Source organism: Magnolia sinica, chromosome 8, assembly GCF_029962835.1.
Source record: "Magnolia sinica isolate HGM2019 chromosome 8, MsV1, whole genome shotgun sequence".
Classification (NCBI taxonomy): domain Eukaryota; kingdom Viridiplantae; phylum Streptophyta; class Magnoliopsida; order Magnoliales; family Magnoliaceae; genus Magnolia; species Magnolia sinica.
In genome coordinates this window covers 5,101,057-5,121,300 of record NC_080580.1, presented here as the reverse complement: position 1 = coordinate 5,121,300, position 20,244 = coordinate 5,101,057, and the positions used below count along the sequence as shown (strand labels likewise).

The 20,244-nt window shown below is 39.1% G+C and overlaps 1 protein-coding gene and 1 pseudogene across 6 annotated transcripts; both read right to left on the bottom strand.

Annotated features, from left to right (window-relative positions):
• Positions 1–515: 515 nt before the first annotated feature.
• On the bottom strand, positions 516–803 carry LOC131253836 (DNA-directed RNA polymerases I, II, and III subunit RPABC5-like; annotated as a pseudogene).
• Positions 804–2,636: 1,833 nt separating this feature from the next.
• On the bottom strand, positions 2,637–19,435 carry LOC131252682 (uncharacterized). Of its 6 annotated transcripts, none has more exons than XM_058253353.1 (3): positions 19,357–19,435; positions 5,216–5,401; positions 2,637–3,303 (listed from the first exon to the last, which is right to left on the bottom strand). In XM_058253353.1, exons 1-3 carry the CDS (start codon positions 19,392–19,394, stop codon positions 2,721–2,723), a joined length of 807 nt encoding a protein of 268 aa, XP_058109336.1. In that variant the 5' UTR covers positions 19,395–19,435; the 3' UTR covers positions 2,637–2,720. The 6 variants fall into 6 exon arrangements, with proteins under 6 accessions (XP_058109336.1, XP_058109337.1, XP_058109335.1 ...); XM_058253354.1 differs by lacking the exon at positions 19,357–19,435 and adding an exon at positions 19,025–19,067; XM_058253352.1 differs by lacking the exon at positions 19,357–19,435 and adding an exon at positions 13,891–14,097.
• Positions 19,436–20,244: the final 809 nt, after the last annotated feature.

Sequence of the window (20,244 nt, the reverse complement as noted above, 5' to 3'; positions counted from 1 at the left end):
GTGTCTAGATTTTCAACCCAAGGTTTGAAAACGGTGTCATGACCTCAGAACAGCCAGGCTATTCTTTACGGTTTTGAAGCAGCAGTGGTCACTAGGAGTGCACATCGAACTGGTAGAACTGTGGAACCGGACCGGAACCGACCAAATAGACCAAACGGTCTGGTTTGGTCCGGTTCTAGAGTGTACCGGTTCCAAAAATTAAAGAACCGTTTAGTTTAGTTCGGTTCCAGTTTGGGGGTATGTAGAACCGAACCGAACTGTGATCCGAACCGTGGAACCGAGCTTGGAACCGAACAGTGGAACCGAACCTGGAACGGTGAGTTTATAATTTTTTATTTTTTTATTTTTTTTATACCAAAAATGCTATTAGCAGACCATATTCCTCTCAATCAAGGGTCCACAAAAGACATTCTAATTTCCTTTGCATTGATACTCAAATCAAGGGTCAGATGCAAAAGGTTTCCTGTCTTTGCCAGTCAAAATCTCGGTTCTAATATTCGCATATACAATGAATATACAATGGGCCACCAAAGTCACATGAGCTAAGGATCACATTGATAAGCGCCACCATTTCATCTAAGCGGCCTCACTTTTCTCCAGAGTGTTGTAATTGAGGAGCTTCTCAATCAGGTCGGCGTGGGTCATGAGCATCCGCCTGCAACAATAGCGGACCAAGCCCAACGCATCAAGAGCATCTCCTTCAGTGTAATGCTTGGAGAAGATCAAGATACGTGTCCCATTTGTTACCAATCACCTTCCCGCATGTGAAGCAACAAACAGGAAGGATCATCTTCTCTCTCCCTCTCTCCGTCTGTTGAACTTTGGAGTTGTTGGATTGTGAGTTTACAATATATTTTAGTTATATATAGGACTCATGATTTATGGTTTACAATGCACCCTTTGATTGCTTTCATAAATGTATTTTTTCACATCATATACATTATTTAAATCATTCATCAAACGGATCACAACATGAATCGGTTCTAGGGTGCTAACGTTCTGGTTCCGAAAATCCTAAAACCGAAAGGAATGGTTCGGTTCCAGTTTCACCCCAAAACCGGACCGAATCGAACCATGTGCACCCCTAGTGGTCACTCTGTAGTGGGATTTTGGCAACCAGTGGCCTACCTGGGCTAGGTTTCTATTCAAAAAAAAAAAAAAAACTGTTTTGGATCTGGAGTCTGGGCTGCACGGGTTTTCCTGTCCAGCCATGGAACTGACAGTTTGGACAGGACCATCAGCCTTTATTCTGCATGATTTTCTAACTAATTTTAATTAATGTAATTATAGATTTATATGATGATGCCATGGGTTGGTGCAGAAATGGTGGTGGGCCCAGTTTTCTGGACCGATCCACCCGTGAAAAGATGGCTTCTTTTAATTTAAACCTTGGTTCAGATCATATGAACCATTAATCAACATATATTTACATGATCCATGAACCCATGAGGATACACAGTGGGGGCCCACACAAATGTCCCACATGGTTTCCTGCGCATTACTGTTATTTGCTATGCATCATTTGAAAATGGAGTACTAATTCAAATTCAAATGGGCGAATGACATGCATCCTTGACCATTGAAATTTTGGTGGGCCCCACATTAAATAATAATTTTTTAAAAAATAGATGAAACCTCAAGCATGTTATTTTGTTTCAGCGTCCCAATTATGAGGTGTACTTACAAGGCTTTCTCATGAATTTGGCATCTCACCCATCCCATCTAACTCAAGGGGAATGAATTCATAGGATCATCTACCCTGTATCACACGCATTTTCAGTTCTGACAAGTGGGGTCCATGAATCAGTAAAGCAGACCATTGGTTTGTTGCACCAACCCAACATGGATGGACCACATGCCAGACACATCAAAAGGTTGGAATCATTGGCACGCAATGGAAACACTAGTCCCACCTGTCTGAACTGCAAAACCCGAGCTGCATCTGCGTTTGTGGCCCCCATCAGATCCAAGGTTTCCATCACCAAACTGCAAGCATTTGGACTGAAAAGGGAAGATCATCAGAGCATGGCAACTATCCAACCGTTGGCCAGCAAAAGGAATGGTTGGAGAAGTGGTCCACATCCAACCAGCAAAAATAATGGTTAGAGAAGTGGTCCACATCCAACCTGAAAAACTCTCAAGTTGTTGGATGGATGGTCAGAGTCATCTAATCACTTTGATTTTTGGCAACCCCCACTCGAGCCCGGACCTCCGCTCTAATACTTTGGTGCAAGACAATTAACCACTTGCTCTCAAAGCTCCAACTTATAGAGTGTGAATTAATCCCTTCATCTCATAGCCCATCCCCACATCACATGGGTTAAGACTTCGGCCGAAACCCCCCCTCCTATGGGCCCCACATCACATGGGTACAGACTCACACAAGCCGTCCACTTTGAGTGTGTCCTCGCTTCCTACAAGCAACCCCACTCGAGCCCGGTGTGAAAATGGCCCTGCATTACATCTGGCCTGTGGCATTGACACAACAGTCCAGCAAATCAACAGTCCTGATCACCAGATGTGTTTGCCGTGAGGGGGAGAATGCATAGGACTTCCATACAGAGACCTAGAACTTATGATTCCTCTATCAAGCCACACCCATAATGCAAACATGCACCACATGAAAATGGCCCACATAACAAAAACACACGAAAAAGAGCCTCTATAAAAATAAAAGCAGCGAATTTCGACATGTTGCCATTACAATCAAAATGCAAACCTCAAAGGTCAATGTGTGATGCATGGTGGACACACATAAACCACTGCCCGTCAGCCCTCTCAAACACATTCGTCGCAACCTGTTTCCCCCAACTGCTGCCTTTCGTCTTAACCACTTCCATGCATGTTACATACCCGATATCACCTTTAACATGGACTTCAACGTTCTTCAGATCGATGTGGATTGGGAACTCGTAGTCAGCCCCCAACACAAGCTCCCAGCTCCCCATGACCAGATCATAACCGGAAATCCCACCTGCGCCAGGGTGCACGCAGAAGACGCTATCCCCTTTCGCCCAGATGGCATGCATGGCTGCCAAATCACCGTTCTTGAACGCATTGTAGAAACGAGCGTTTGCAGCAAGGATGGACGCTTTGCTGTCCTCATGGAGGATGCGGAGGCTGTCTCGGATCTTTGCTGCTCGGGCATAGTTCTCTTCCTCAATTGCTCTCTGTAAGTCCTGCTCTAAGGTCTGCTCATCCAAGATCACGCCTTCTCCGCTTAGAGCTCCCTCCGATTCTCCACTTTTTACTTGCAGCTGACTCCATGAATGCAAGTGGCTCATTACATGATGGGGTACTGCACTGGATAAATACCAAAATAGGCTAATGTAAGAGAAATCATCTGCACTGATCGAAGATTGCGAGTCCCGATAAATCACCATCTGAATTTTCCTGAACCATCCAATCCCCACAAAGTGGGGCCCATGATTAGGTGATCCAGACTTTTGTCTAATGTGTGATGCCCCAAAAATCTCACAGATGGAAATATCCCAAGCCTCCTAACAGTCAACTACAAACATTACAAGAAAGAAACTGTCAACAAAACGGCCAACCATGACATCTTCCAACCTGGAAGACTGCCGGAGCATTCCCCATCCATGGTAGGGCCCAGCCGAGCAATAGTACAGATGACCGAAACATTGTCCCACTTGTATAGCGGGCAGGCATCAGGAGATAATTCCTTCTGGAGAAATTGATCTAATAGTCAGGTTTTTAAATTGGAACAAGAACCAAGTCCTGCACCATGATTCTAACATTGTAGAACTCTGAAGCGAATGCTTATCACTACAGACTACTCTTTAAAAGACAAAAACAACTGAGTTTGCCATGCAGAGAACAAACACCAGCAAATGGATGGATACAAGTTTAGATCACTTGACATAGCAAGTAAATAGACAAGTAAGAAATGAACTGAAACGAACACAAGTAAATAGACAAAGTTGAAATAGCAAGTGAGACAAGAAAAGAGAGCAACAGATAGATTAGTTAAAGCTATCACATGAGCTTTTCAAGCCCACATCCACATGCAGGGGCCATGTATGAGGTGAACCAATAATGTAGATGGTTTGGTCAGTCAGCTCATCAGGTAGGCATGGGCTAGGTGTACAAAAAGAAATGGTGGATGATCACCTACAACCAGTTGTAGGTTAACCCACAACCCATTTTCACAACTCATTTTGATAATTGGAAGGGCCAGTATTGGAAGCAAACACTGTAAAGGTCTTAAGAAAAAGGGTTGTGGATACCTACGAGTTGTAGTTCCAAATAACCATTGGCTGCTTGATGAGTGCACCAACCTAATTTCAGGGCCAAGGTCATTTACACAGTTGGCCCATGTGATCCATGGCTCTGAAGTTCCACACAAGTTCTAGAGTGTCAAATATTGTTGTAAGGTCACCTGTTATCAGAATTGTATGATTCACGACGATTCATGTCGCATAATCATACTGCAAATCTTAAATAATCATACAATTATCATACCAACCATATCGAATTGTAGACTGCATAAATGGGCTCAAAATTTTACTCGAAAAACTGTTTATTTTTTATTATTCAATTTTTTCGTCTTTATTTTTACCATCTTGCTTATGAAACATGAGAGAGAGAGAGAGAGAGAGAGAGAGAGAGAGAGAGAGAGATAGAGAGAGAGAAGGGGGGGGGGGGGTGTGGATTTTGATATTCAAAGAACTTAAGGAACGAAAATGGTTAAAGGACTCTGGTATGTTTTTTACAGTAAATTTTTTTAAGACAACAAAAGAAACCAAAGACAAAACAAAAGAATCCTTTACTATCATGATATGCATACCATATTCATGTTCTCAATTGATAATATCGTGATATGTATTACTTTTCTTGCTACATTTTGATGGGCAACGGATGATTGATGACTTTTAATCTTGCCTGATTTATTTATATTTTTTTCAGATTTTTTGATTTTTTTTAAGAAATCAGAAAAAAAAAAAAAACACTTATGTTATGATATGATTTGTGATTTGATGCAATTCAATCCCTATTAGAATTTGCGATACGGTAATGATTTTGACAACACTGGTGATGCGTGCATGGAGAGGCACTCATGATCTAAGCAATGCTCTATATGTTATATAGGGATTTCACATGTGATAGTGATGTCACAATAGTGCTGTGGAGAAGCATACGAAGGCAACAGTGACAAAAAAAAAAAGAAAATTTGCAACAGACAAAGCATACTTACATGCTCAGTGGCAAATGTCCTGGCCACATACAGACTGGGTGGTGCCATGATGAGCATTGGATTCTCTGTCTCACCAAAATTAAATCACGTCGTTTAGAGGCAGGCCGAGAATGAACAAACTGGCCAAAAGTATGTATGCACGAGTATGACATTCTGGTAAAGCTCCCAGTGTTGAAAAATGTTTCCCTGAAGATGTACCGGTTGCAAGAAACTCAGGCATCAAGATAGCACTACAGAAAACAAGAAAGATGGAACTACCGGCATGGTTTTAAGACTCGGACAGGATTGATACGACTAGTCTGAGTCAACACAGATTCACTATTAACCAATGCAGTTTGATATCACACCCCCGACTAGGGTGGATACACCCCTTGACTCGGGGAGTCACGACAGGACTCGAGACCAAAAGAGTCAATCCAAGGCACTGAGTCTACAAACCATGACCGCGGGAAATAAATGGGAGCTGGGCACACTAACAAGCTAAGCCCATTTAAAATCAGAGGCGAAGTACATTTTGGTGAGTAGAGGGTATCTGGGCGCTATACAATTGATATTTTGGTTATTCATTACCACACTCATACATTGGGAGCAGATGCATGTGAAACACTTGTCCTGACTAATGTTCATAAACTTGACCAAGTAATTAAAAAAACTCAAAGAATTCATTTATACCTCAAGCATATGTAACGAGAACACCATTTTCTAAAAAATTATGTGCCCAACGCCTGTATTAGGTGATTTATACCTCAAGCATATGTAACAAGGACACCATAACTTATCTTTTATTCAGGTGATTTATATAGTTTCAATGTTTTTCTAGTTATGTAGACATGTTTTTGTACATCTTAAGCACTTGCAACTATAATGTGTATAACGATAAAATTTTCACATTGTTATGTAACCATATTGACATCTTTGTGCTTCTTTAATAAAATCATTATTACTCTTTAAAAAACAAAAAACAAAAAACATATACACCACTTTTTTTCACGTTGTTATATAACCATATTGACATCTATGTGCTTCTTTAATAAAATGTAGGGAGTGGTTATGCGTCTCTAATGTTTATACATCACAATCAAGCATTAGAATTAGAAATTGAAAAAAAAATAAAAAAATGCATATATAACACTTTTTTTTTTCTTTTGAAAAAATGGCCATCGAAGCTTCTATTCACCCAAATCGTTTCAATCTACTATTTTAATCCCCTAAGAATTATAGTACGAGTGTTCAAAATCTATTGTAAAATGATCTAGGAAAGTTTTTGGAATGAGAATGGAAAAAATGATGAAAAAATGGATTTACATTGAAAAAAGTTAATGTTTTTCAAACATTATGGGAGTAACGGTTGTTATGCCCTGTAATGGCCATTATGGCCCCAACAGCTGATACGGCCCTAAAAAACCAATTGCCCAGTTTCACCCCCATATCATGTAACAGCCATGGCCGTTACCTATACGTATCGACCTTTACGGTCGTATCATAACAGATACGGAACACCTTGACCACAAATTTTCCTTAGTAAGAGTAGTAGCCAGATACCATAATGTTCCTTTCCATAGAGAGGTAAGCTATTTGAGGGAACACTGGTTGGAGAGAGGATTCTCTGATTCACACATCTTCCCAAAAATGAACTCCTTCCCGGTTGCCAATAAAGAAGTCAATCCCCGCACTAAACATATGCTTAAGTCTAGCGATTCCCTTCCAGACCCACGAAGCTCTATAGAGAAATGAGTCCTCAACACTCCACCCCACTTCTTGGCACCCATACTTTTTTGCTATCATCCACAAAGAGTCCTCCCTAATACCAAATTGCCAAAGCCATTTTTCCAAAAGAGCCAAATTCATCTTTATCAAGTCCCTAACACCAGCCCCTCCCTCCTCATAAGTTCTACATACCTCTTTCCACCCCAAAAGATGAAATCTTTTCCTACCATACACTCCATGCTACAAAGTGTAGCGTCTCAACTTTTCCAACCTAGTCAAAACAGACTTTATGCAGTTGAATAGGGGCATGAAGGTTTGACAATGCCCCTCCAACGTAGCCAAAACAGCTTTAACGAGGATTCGACCACCCAATGAGAGATACCAACTTTTCTGGTTAGAGAGCTTCCTTTCAAGCCTCTCCACCACCACATCCAACAAGTGCTTTGTAGTCTTCCCTTGCTTGACATCCAAAAATCCTTACCCTTAGCTCGACTTGCTCCTTGGTCTTATTATCATTCTTAGCTTGTCCACCCTCGATGAACTGGAGATGGGAGATTTGGGCGCCCGCTCTGCTCGGCCTAAATCCACAAAATGATGCTTGCATCCTTACCTTTAGCTAACAGCTTGCTCAAAGTTCCCCCCACCACAATGGAAAAGAAGGGAGAGAGGGGGGGTCACCTTGCCGAATAACCTTCAATGACCTAAAGAAGCCTTTCAGGGTCTTCTTAAAGCCTAAATCCACAAAATGATGCCTGCATCCTGACGTTTAGCTAACATCCTGCTCAAAGTGTGTGTGTGTGTGTGTGTGTGTGTGTGTGGGAAGTTCCCATGAGATCGAGCTGTGTGGGGCCCACCATAATGTATATTGAACATCAACACTGCGCATTTGATGGGTCCCCTTTAAATTATGGGATATCCCAAAAATCAGCTGTATATGGAACTCAGGTGGGCCATACCATCTAAAATCATGTGAAGACATCGCTAAAACATATAAAAGCACTTGGTGGGGCCCACATGAAATTTGGATGCGTCTGAAACTTGGTCTGACCCCTCATCCAAGAGGGGCACACATAATGGATGGGCTGGATTTGTGAACCAGTTCTCAGTGGGCCAAACAAATGATTATGAATGTTTTAATGGAGGGTAACCCCTCTCAACTTTTGTATGTGGTGTGGCCCACAAAAGTCACGGATTGACTTGATTTTTAAGCCCTAGGCCCACCATGGAATGGTGCATCTTGCTGATGGGGTAGATGTTCGACATGTATCATGGTAGGCCCCACACAGCTCGACCTCATGGGAAGTTCCCATGAGCTCGACCGCATAGAACCTTTTCCTTATGTGTGTGTGTATATATCCACACGTGTGGGACATTATCGCCCATAATATCGGTGTCGCTACACTGGCGACACCGACACCCCAAGTTATCGTTTCTCTACGGAATATCGGCGAAAAATTGGCGAAATTTTCCATAATTGTCAATAATATGGATTATCACTGAGAATATCGACTGTGGCCACCAACCAACACGGGAATACTGTAGCTAACTATCTCTTTTTCCGATAAATACCTAAAAATCGGGAGAAAAAAAAAAATTGGAAGGCGTGGCTGAAAAAAGGTAATACCTAGTTGATCGGAACTCGGAAGAAGAAAAACTGCAAAATTTTCTTTTATTTCTTCAATTGGAAGATCGATGTTGCAGATTTCAGTGAAAATTCCGTAATTTTGGTGGATTTCTTCTCGATTTAGGCTGGCTTTAGGGTTTTGAAACCCTCATTCGAAAACCCCCCTCTTCAGCGAAACTCGAGCAAACGAAATTCTATTTTTTTTTAAAAAAAATCGTAGACACGAAGAGAATGTCATGGATTGGGTACTACCAACCTAACTAAAGACGTATAGTCATGGTAGAGGCTCTGTGGGGCCCACTGTCATTTGTATTTTTTATCCATTCCGTCCATCCATTTTTAAAGATCATTTTAGGGCTTTAACAAAATAAATAGGCAGATCGAAGGTTCAAGTGGACCGCACCACCTGGAGTAGTGGAGATTGAACTCCTACCATTGAAAGCTTCCTAGGGCCCACCATGATGTTTATTTTCCATCCAACCTATTCATAAGGTCACATGGAGCTGTATGAAGGGAAAATTTAAATATCATCTTGATCCAAAACTTCTGTGGCCCTAAGAAGTTTTTAACGGTGGGCTTTAAATCCTCACTGCTTCATGTGGGGGGGTACATTTGAGCCTTAGATTTCCTCATTTTTGGACTCATGCCCTAAAATGATTTATCAAATTATTTTGACGGCGTGGATATAACATATAGATCATGATGTGCCCCACAGAGTCTACTTAGTACACTATAGTGCACTGAGATACTCAGTACACAACCTGTTTCCTTATTAATGGGTGTTATCCTTGCCGTGTGGGGCCCACCTTGATACGTTTTTTTGTATATCCACACCGTCTATCAGCTTTTACAGATCATTTAATGAAGTAATATAAAATATTAAATAGATAAAAATCTCAGGTGGATCATACCACTGGAAACAATGGCGGATGATCATGAAGAACATTTTGTGGGTCATAAAAATTAATATTTATATATTTCCCTCCATTCAGATCTGGACCGTCTGGTCTGGTTGACCTTATCAACGGGTTGGATGGAAAATCCTCGTTACGGTGGGTACTTGGAAGTTTTTAGTGGTGAGCATTTAATCAACATTGTTTTCTATGGTGTGGTACATCTGAGACTTGGATCTACTTCATTTTTTTGAAATAACGGGTGAAATGATATGTCAATCAAGGTGGGTCCCATGGTATGGGCCGTACCGTATTGAGTGAGTCTGGGGTCTTGCATAATCCGCTTCTGATTTCGTGGGATTTCGGTAGCGGCTTAAGTGCAACCAGATACGTTGAGTTGGGTGGGATCCCTGACCGTGAGGCCCACCGTGATGTATGTGACTCATATCCACTACGTCCATCTGTTTTAAAAACTCACTTTTGAGCATTCTCCAATAAATAGGCATATCCAAATATCAAGTGTAACATAATACGGGAAACAATGGTAATCAACCATTAACAACTTCTCATGGCCCACAAGAGTTTTTGATTATTATGATATTTGTGTGGTATCTTCCAGGTCTTTGTGACCTTATCAACAAGTTGGATGACAAATAAACATTGAGGTGGACCCCATGAAGCTTTTAATGGTGGGGATTCAATCACAACTGTTTCCTGTAGTATGGTCCACTTAAGATTTGGATCTAGTTCATTTTTCGGATCATGGCCAAAGATGATCTATCATATCTAATGGACGGTGTGGATGTAAGGCACATACATAAACAGTGGGCCCCACAGTCAGGGATCCATTGACGTCCGATCCTCCACCCAAACTATGCCCGGACGTGAATTGCCTACTAACACTGCAGTGGGCATCACTTTTGTTTACCTGTACAGAACGACTTCATATATATGAGATCTAACCCGTCCATCAGGTGACCTACCATTCGCTTAGACTGGGACCTAAAAATTCATGCTGATTCAAGAGTTAGATTTGCTGCACCAACGGAAACAGTTGAGACGGTAAGTCCAAGCATTAAATCGTTCAAATATCATGGGGGGTTTGCTATCCTTTTTATGTGAAATCCAATCCACTCATTGACGTGAAAAGCTAGGATGAATGGATGCCACGAAAATCATAAGAACATTTCAATTTTGATGTGGGTTACAAAACTTGAATTTAGAGTTTTAAGATAAATTTACACCTTTATTTAGCTTAATTGCGTGTTTTATTTATTTGATATAATTCAATGATACATAGTGAAAATATGATGGCCCTACTGATGAGATCTGATGTATGTTTATCCCTTAAAAAAAAATAAACATCAACGTTTAAAAGATGCATACTTTTTTAGTTCTTTTAACTTTTACATGTCATAATTATTATATATTGGCTGCATTTATATTATATAAACTAATTTTAATTGTTATTAAAGTGATTTCTTACAACAACGCATCCTTTTTAAGCCCTATTAAATGAAAACTTATTAGGTAATGTAATTTTTTTGTAATTGTTTTATTTCTAAATATGTAAATCTGTGTATTTAAGCATGTTCTAAAGTTTCATTGAAAAATTCAACTGTTTTCTTTATCTTTCTCCTATTTTTTTTGCAGTTCTAGTTATTGGCGAGAACAATATTATATCTTTATCTACTCACGAAACTATATATATATATATATATATATATATATATATATATATAAAAAAAATTGGGATCCTTGTGTATTTTAGAATTTCTACAAATATTTTTTGAGAGTCTTTCTGTAAAAAAAATTCAGCAATTACAGGGCTGTATCGGCTGATACGGATCTGTATTACATCAGCCTCCAAACTAACTGATAAGCCAACCGATACCATTATGTAATACCTTGATCTCTGTCATTCTCTTTCCTACCATTTCCTAATCTCCTGTACAAATTCCAAGCTTTTATCTTGTTTGTTAATCAAAAACTTCAAACAATGAGATTATTAAAAAAAACAAAAAACACCAGTAAAAGGGCATTTCTGATGCCCAAGAACAGTTCTGCAACATGTTTTCAGCTGCACAGTTGTACGTTTGTGTGGTGCAAATCACAGTAGCCTGGTCTGTCAATTGGCTGGATCTACAACACATTTCCATTTAAATCATAACCTAAACTTGCTTACTAGTTGGCTAAATTAGTACATAGCTCACTTTCTACAGACTCTCACATATGTATATCATATGGTTACTCGGGGTTAGTGGGAACTACTTTATATAGCCAAGAAAATTTAGTAGCAAGGTGGTCTAAACACATAATTAGTCTACTCTCATACACACGGGGACACAAACAAACAGACTATATGGTCCGCATTGACCAAGGTTATCTCGATCGTGGGTCGCTTTGGTGTACGGTACGGGAAATGCTATATGTTATGCTACTTCCTCTAATACATGGTACACTTGGATAGGATCATGTGTGCTTGTTGGGGTTTTGGCCAGCAGAATCACATAGATATGGATCTAGAATAGCAATCTAAGAGCACCAAATAATCACAAGAAACATAGAGATTTAACGTGGAAAACCCTTGCGGGAAAAAAATCATAGCACAAAGCAATACAAAATTCCATTATGAAAGCACAAATTACAAAGATAGAGGACTTACCTGGCTTGAGCAATCCTCAAACTTCATCTTTTCTCCACCCCTTGAAATCCTAGAGTCCCTTTAGAAACTCTAGAACCCTTTTAGAAATACTTAGAACCTCTTAGAATACACCCTAGTCTCGTATCCACCCTTATTTATAAACTTAAAAACAAGTAGAAACGAAATAGGAAACAAAAATCGCAGAATTTGCATTTCCGCAAACGAATCTACATAAACCTTCAATAACATCGAAGCTGGTTGGATGTCATCGAACCAACAAATACAGATTTAAGACATCTGTCAATAACAATGTGTATTTCAATACATACATTGTGTGTGCAGTATAATTCTATATATGAATTCACATTACACCTTATATATGAAGCATTGAATGCTATTATTATAGACCCCACATGCTTAGTGTTATATTATAGCTAAATCAATAAAAGTATGACCGTCGACATTGGTAATATAAATTTGAATTAACTAAATCAATAGTAAGAGTATAGAGCCATGATTTTAGATCATACAAAATAGTAATCTAGATCGCTCAATCTGGAATAAAAAACGTGGGGGATTCAGTGTTTTAGGTTATATTGGCTTCAACCACCAATTTGGTCTCACCCAATGAATTTAAGTGGGAATAACCTAAATTCACAAATTATCTTCATAGTATCAAAATGCATATGTGCATAATTGATACAGGACAATTAACCATTTGCTTTAAAAGCTTGAACTGTTAGGCATGATGAATTAATCCATTTATCTCATAGCCCAGGCCCCACATCTTATGAGTTAGGACCTTGTGGGCTTCAAATCCTTTTATCACATGGGTCACCTACTCCGAGTGTGTCCCTACATCCCACAGGCTACCCCACTCGAGCCCGGTGCGAAATGCGTATTAATAACTCCCAATAAAGAGTTTCGAATACAAGACCTCCCTTATGGGCCCCAAATCACACGGGTCACCCACCCCAAGTGTGTCCTTGCATCCCACGAGCTACCTCACTCAAGCCCAATGTGAAAATGCCCTGCGTTAATAATGCCCTTGCATTTCTTAATCATTTTACAAAACACTCGAGTGTCCAAGTACATGTATAAATATTTCCCTACATTTCCACATGCTATGTTGGGAGATGTGGGAAGAGAGGAACAATCGAATCTTTAATAGAAAAAAAAAAAGAAAAAAGAAAAAGAGAAGCTCAATTGTCTAAAGTGAGTGGGAAGAATTAAAAGTAGCCTCTTCAAATGGGCAATTTGGCTTTGATTGAACCTAATCAAATGACAAAAGCCCCGCGGCTGATGGAACGTGTCTGGCAAGGCTCTTTAACTTACTGGGATTGTAACAAACAACACACAAATTTAGCTCAATCAAGCATCTGAATGCATGCACACATAGCATGTGATGGTAAGCACACTTTAGCCAATTGTTCCTTCTTTGGTATGGATTCGGAGTCACACGGAACACAAAACAACATAAAAAATTGCATATATATATATATATATATATATATATTTTTTTTTTTTTTCTGTTAGTTATCAAATCAAGCATTTGGTATGCATGTGGGGCAAACAGTGCATGTTTCCATTTGGTATTTCGTCGAACAATCGGCATGCATCACAATTCAAAAGCCTCAATTCCCATTTTTTTCAAAAAAATCCAAAAACAGAACTGAAAGCCATTCTCTACCCTGAATTCCTCAAGATTTGATATTGACACAGCAAAAACATAGAAAATTAAAGAAAAAAAAATTACATAAAACAAAACTACAGATAAAGAAAAAAATAAAAAATAAAAAAATCTTACCTTTTTACCTTCCGTTTCAGTTGAGGGAGGAAGAGGCTACTCAGATTTAGATGAGAGAGAGTCGGGGGCTTAGATGAAAAGACCGATTTGTCCATGTTATTTTCTCTTAATGACAGTTAACCCCTTCCCACGAGCTGGATAGATGAGTGTTGTTGCGGAACGGTTTGATACTCTGCCAGAGTATGAAAGTTAATACGCAGGAACTCAGAAATTGAATAGATGGAAGACATTAACTCTAAAATTCAAAATTTTTTGAATTATTCTAACCTCTGAGTCATATAAATTGTTAGTTGAAATAGGACCATGGATGCTTTTCATTCCTGGCAGTCCAATAAATGTCCACCAATCCGACGGTCGACACAAATTTGAATTACTTGCATGCTAAACGTTCAATTTCCTAACTAATTTCTAACTCCTGCGTATCATTGAGCACTCTCTACCAGAGTATCAAAAGTTTTTCTCTTGAGTGTTTTACGGAATAGTCATCAGTTCAGTTAGTTGGAAGTAAGATTAAGGTGCATTCCATTACACGTGCCAACATCTCAAGCGTGTGTTTGACATCCGATCTCAAGGGGGCCAAGTTCAGTGATCTGGACCTTTGCTCTCATGCGTCTGATCTAGATAGACTATGACTTGATGACCTTCTCAATGGGTTTGATTTGTGACCCACTATTGGATGGTTAGGAAGAGACATAAACAACGGTTCACATCAGCTGAAAGAGGCACTAGTGGTTGATGGGATCTTCCATGGAGATTTTAAGGGCATCCTCTCTATAACAGGATGAAGCAAGCCAATGGTCTGGATTACAAGATACATGGGCTCCACCCATCTAAATTCAATGACTAAGAATACTGTTCAAAGATGCGGGCCAGATATCATACAATCCCTTTGAAATAGAATCCCACCGTTGATGATAAGGCCATTGCTTCTTCATCCAACCAAATTTCCATGTTGAAGGAGTTTCAAGTTCCCACTCAAGATCTTCAGAAGACTAGCCCCACTGGGCCCATATGGAGCATGGATGATTTTGACCATTGATATGCTTAGTTGAATGTGGAACTTAAATAAATAAATAAAATTTTGAACGGCCCAGATTCAGCTCCATGAACAAATTTGCCAGTATCAGACCACATGTCATAAAAGGCAGCACCAAGAGGACAGATGGCTGCAATCTGGGGACCATCTCCGCAAGTGGGCCCTCATCTACACCAGATAGGTAGTTCTACGGGTCATCACATGATGTCTTTAGACATTACAATGGATGGTTATTTATTTATTTATTTTACAAGTTTGGTTCCTCTTCCCGTTGTAGATGAGAATTTTGTGCAACTAGGTAGACCGGTTTATGGCATCCAACCCTATGATGAAAATTGAATTCTCCAAAAAATAGGATTAATTCATGTAAGAGAAATAACAATATAGAACACAAAGAGAATATAGAAAAAATATAATGAGATAATCAGATCTATCGGGTTCAAGGTTCGACTTGAATAATCAATTTCTAAAGACAGATTTGCTATTCTTTTTCTAGTAGTTCCAGTAAGTATAAATGAAAGAAATTTGCAATTGTATTTAGAATACAATAAATTCTCAATCCGAATTTCAACACAAAAATTTATACATTTAAGTGTTGAACATATATCTAGTTTTGACACCAACATGCTTTTTTAATGTATTGGAAAAACACAGTAAGAGATTGGATTTGAGAGTACTGCACAATAGAGAGAGAAGAATGCAATTCTGGATTAATATTTAGGATTTATAGCAATTGAATGTTCATGAAGTTCTTCATCCTATGGTAGTTATTTCTGTAACTTTTTAAACAGAAAAAGGTCATCCAACAATTTAAAACTGTTGCCATATGTGTGACATGTGGCATATGTGCCACATGTACAACCATGTCACAGTCACTCTCAATCAACACTAAGGTTAATAATACTTCAAGGTAGTTGAGTTGCACCATGGCCAAAAAATTTGAACCATGTGCGAAGTGCGTCTAATAAAGTGCCCAAGTAGCCTTATAGCCTACTCGCCGCGTGCGCAAACGGTGCAAAAAAAGCAAAAACCCCTTCTCTTATCGACTGACTATACACACAATTTATGAAAAGTTTAAATAATTAATATATTTATTTACTTTCTAAAAATAACTTTTATTTTTGAAATTTAGTTTTATTACAAAAAGACAATAATCATAAAGTAGGATACAATAGGGATAACCTGAGAACTTTGTTCTCAAATTTATGTGTTGGCCGACATGATGATTGAATGAGCTTGAATTTTTAGGAGTCTCATTTTTTTTGGGACAACCCAAACAAGTTAGATGTCATTAGAGCTAGGCATCGGGTTGAGTCGAATCGAGTTAGGGCTGACCCGACTCAATCTGGTTTTGAAATAGACATGACCTGAACTCAACCCAATTTATTACAAGTCTAGCATACTTGACTCGGTCCGAGTCTGACCTAGTCACAAGTACCGAGTCGAGTTGGCATCAAGTCGGGCCAGGTACAGTGAGTATCCACGGGCTGAAATCACAACTCAAAACCTAGTTGCAATGCCGGAATTGCAGTCTCTCCATCAACTACACAGCATCTCAGATATGAAATGTCAAATATGGAGTTTTACACACACACACACACACACACACACACACACACACGAGTCAGGTTTCGAATCGAGTTGAGTCAATACCGAGTTGGATTTCGGGTCAAGTCAAGTTACTGGGTAACCTAAACTTGACTTGGTTTAAGTTCAGATTGGACGAAGTCTACTCAATTTGAATAGACTCACCCACTCGATTCGGATCGAGTCAAGCTTGTACGAGTCTACCGAGCTGAGTGGTCCCATGCCTAACTCGAGATGTCATTCGCACACCATGGTAAGCCTCACATGCAATAGTTGATTCCTCATTTGAGTTACTATTGACACATTGCATTTTCTACATTATTGTCGGCGGTATAAAGCATGTTTGGAAATGAAGAGATGAAAGTAGTTATTTTTTTTCACCCCTAATATAATGTTAAAATAAAAGAAGAAGCTATAAAATGGGTTTAGTAGAATATATAAAATGCTCAGCTGCGCACTAATTTGCATGGAACTCGTGCAAACTTTTTGAGAACTCATCATACGTGATGTAAGTCCCAAATCTGAACGGTCCATGTGATGCAGTACCCCATGAAACTCCTAACGCCCAACTTATACTTTGATCCAAAACTTGGTAGGCCATGAAAAAATAAAACAGTTTTCCTCCCTTGATTTGCATTTCTCTTTGCTATGGCCCACCATAGTTTTAGATCAGGGTGAAAATTGGTCCCTCGGGTTTCATGGGATGCCGCATCACATGGACCATTCGGATTAGACGTCCATGGCACGTGTGTAATGGTGCGCATTAACATAGGCGTAGGTGAGCATGCCTCTCTCTCTCTCACACACACAGACATATATATATATATATATATATATATATATATATATATATATATAGAGAGAGAGAGAGAGAGAGAGAGAGAGAGAGAGAGAGAGAGAGAGAGAGTCATGCTCCCCTACGCACCTACGCACGTGCGCACCTTTGCACACGTGTCATGAGTGTCTAATCTGAACGGTCCATGTGATGCGGAATTCCATGAAATCCCATGTGACAAATTTTCACCCTGATCTAAAATTCTGTTGGGCCATAGAAAAGAGAAATGCAAATCAAGGGAGGAAAATGTTTTCATTTTTTACGGGCCATCAAAGTTTTAGATCAAAGTAAAACTTGGGCCTGGGGGGTTTCACGAGGTGCTGCTTCACATGAACGGTTCAGATTTTGGATCCAAATCACGTAGGATGGGTTCTCAAAAACGTTCATACGTAGTAAGTACGAACTGGTTCGCAGGTAAGCGTTTCCGTGTGTATATATATATATATATATATAAGGTAAAAAGGCCCAGCAAAAGGAGGCGAAGCCAAAATCAAAACCTGGTCTAGACATCAAAGAAACGAGGCAAGTTCCATGTCAGAGATAATGACATATGGAGAGCGCATAAAGATAGTAGTCAGCTTTAAAAGAGATCTCCTGAAACTGGGTCCAGACAATGCTAGCGTGGCTACTAGAGTCGGCTATATAGGTTTGGTAGAATACTAGTTGGAAACATTTTGAAGCTTGATTGAAAATGTATCTTAAAGAAGGTTGGGTAGTCAGCTTTAAAAGAGATCTCCTGAAACTGGGTCTAGACAATGCTAGCGTGGCTACTAGAGTGGGCTACATAGGTTTAGTAGAATACTAGTTGGAAACATTTTGAAGCTTGATTGAAAATGTATATTAAAGAAGGTTAATAGAAATTATTTAGGAAATTAAGAGATGAATATAGTTCCATGCATAGAGATAAGCAGACCACCTGCACCCAAGTCGAACTGGCTGGCTCGGTATGTGAGAAAAATTGCAGAGAGCACAGAGAGCACACTCACCCCAATGCCCCATGATGCATAGTCTCTTTAAGAGACTCAAGGCCCTTAGCAACAATCTCTCCTCATAAAGTGCTTAGAATGCTTGTTCCTATCTATGTGGGACAAAGGCAAAACTCATAATGGAACTACTTTCAAAGAACCCCACCATTTACACAATTTTAAAGCCCTTGAGGAAGGAAATTTTGAAGAAAAAAACTCAACATTTCATTTATTAAAAGACTAAAAAATACCACAAATAGTATGAGCAATTCTCTTGCTATGGAAGTAGAGAAGGTTAAATGATTGATTTCCTTGTGAACAAAGGAACATCATTATTGAATTGAATCATGAGGTACGAAGGACAAAATACTGTTGAATTGGACATCAAAATACTCTTCATCCCAATCATGTATATTTTAACTAGGTAACTCATCCTAACTCGTTTGGGTTCAAGTTGAGTTGTGCCTCACCCCCGTACGTCGAGGTAAATCAGCCTCTTTTTTTTTTTTTCTTTTCTTTTTTCTTTTTTTTTTAAGTTATCTTACAGAAGGTTAAAAGAAATTATTTATGAAATCAAAAGATTAATTTTCTTCAGTGAAGCTGCATCAATATCAAAAAGGCACTCAAACTCTGGGTCATCAAGAGTAGTTCTTGGCCACCCACTGTCAATGAAGAGGGATTTGTGGTAGTTAATTGCTGTGTATCAAATACCTGCTCTTTCTCTTCAACTCTTCCGTCATCCACCACCACACTTCCAATCTTGTTCCTTCTTACCCGCACATTAATAATACTACGGAAGAATTTCGTAATTTTGTCCCTCTGTCAATAATTTTCTCCTCTCAAATGAGAATATAAAAATAAAAATAAGTTGAAAGAGAAATCTCAACACGAGTATGTGAGCAACATTAAACACACAAACAACTCGAGCAATGAAAACCCCAAGCAATGACAATTGAAGTTTTGCAACTATAACCTACCATTCTACATGAATCCTTTCAAATAAATACATTGTGTATGGAGCAGTGAATGTTATTATTATATACCCCAAGCATTGCCAACACTTGGATAAAGCCATGTGCATCCTTCCAATACATACATTGTTTATGCAATATAGTTTTATATATGAACTCACATTGCACTTTATATATGAAGCAATGCCTGTTATTAATATAAATTTACATTAACTTAATCAATAGTAAGAACATAGAGCCATACTTTTGGGTCACTAAAAACAATGATCTGGATCGCTCGATCCGGAAAAGAAAAAATGGGAGGTTTTAGTGTTTTAGGTAACATTGGTTTCCACTACGAATTTGGTCTCACCCAATGAATTTTAGTACTAAATGGATATATGCAAAATGGAGTTGCATTTCTTAATCATTTTACAAAACACTCAATGTTTATGCACATGTATAAATATTTCCATGTGTTATGTTGGGAGATGTGGAAAGAGAGGAATCTCATCTTTATTTGCAAAAAAAGCTACATTAACTAAAGTGGGTGGGACGAATTAAAAGTAGGCTCTTCAAATGGACCATTTGTCTTTATAGAACCTAACCAATATGCCAAAAGCCCCTCGGTTGATGGAATGTGTCAAGCAAGGCTATTTCACTCATTGGGATTGTCACAAACAACATACAAATTTAGTTCAATCGAGCATCCGAATGCATGCAAGCATGGCATGTGATGGTAAGCATACTTTAGACAAGTGTTCTTTCTTTAGCATGGAGTTGGAATCACATGGATCACAAAACAACAACAAAAATCTAGGTTTCCGTTAGTTATCACATCAAACATATGGTATACACGTCTCCATTTGTCATTTCCTCGAACATTCGGTATGCATCATAGTTCAAAAGCCTCAAATCCCATTTAAAAATAATAATAATCTAAAAGCCATTCTCGACCCTGAATTCCTCAAGAGTGGGCCC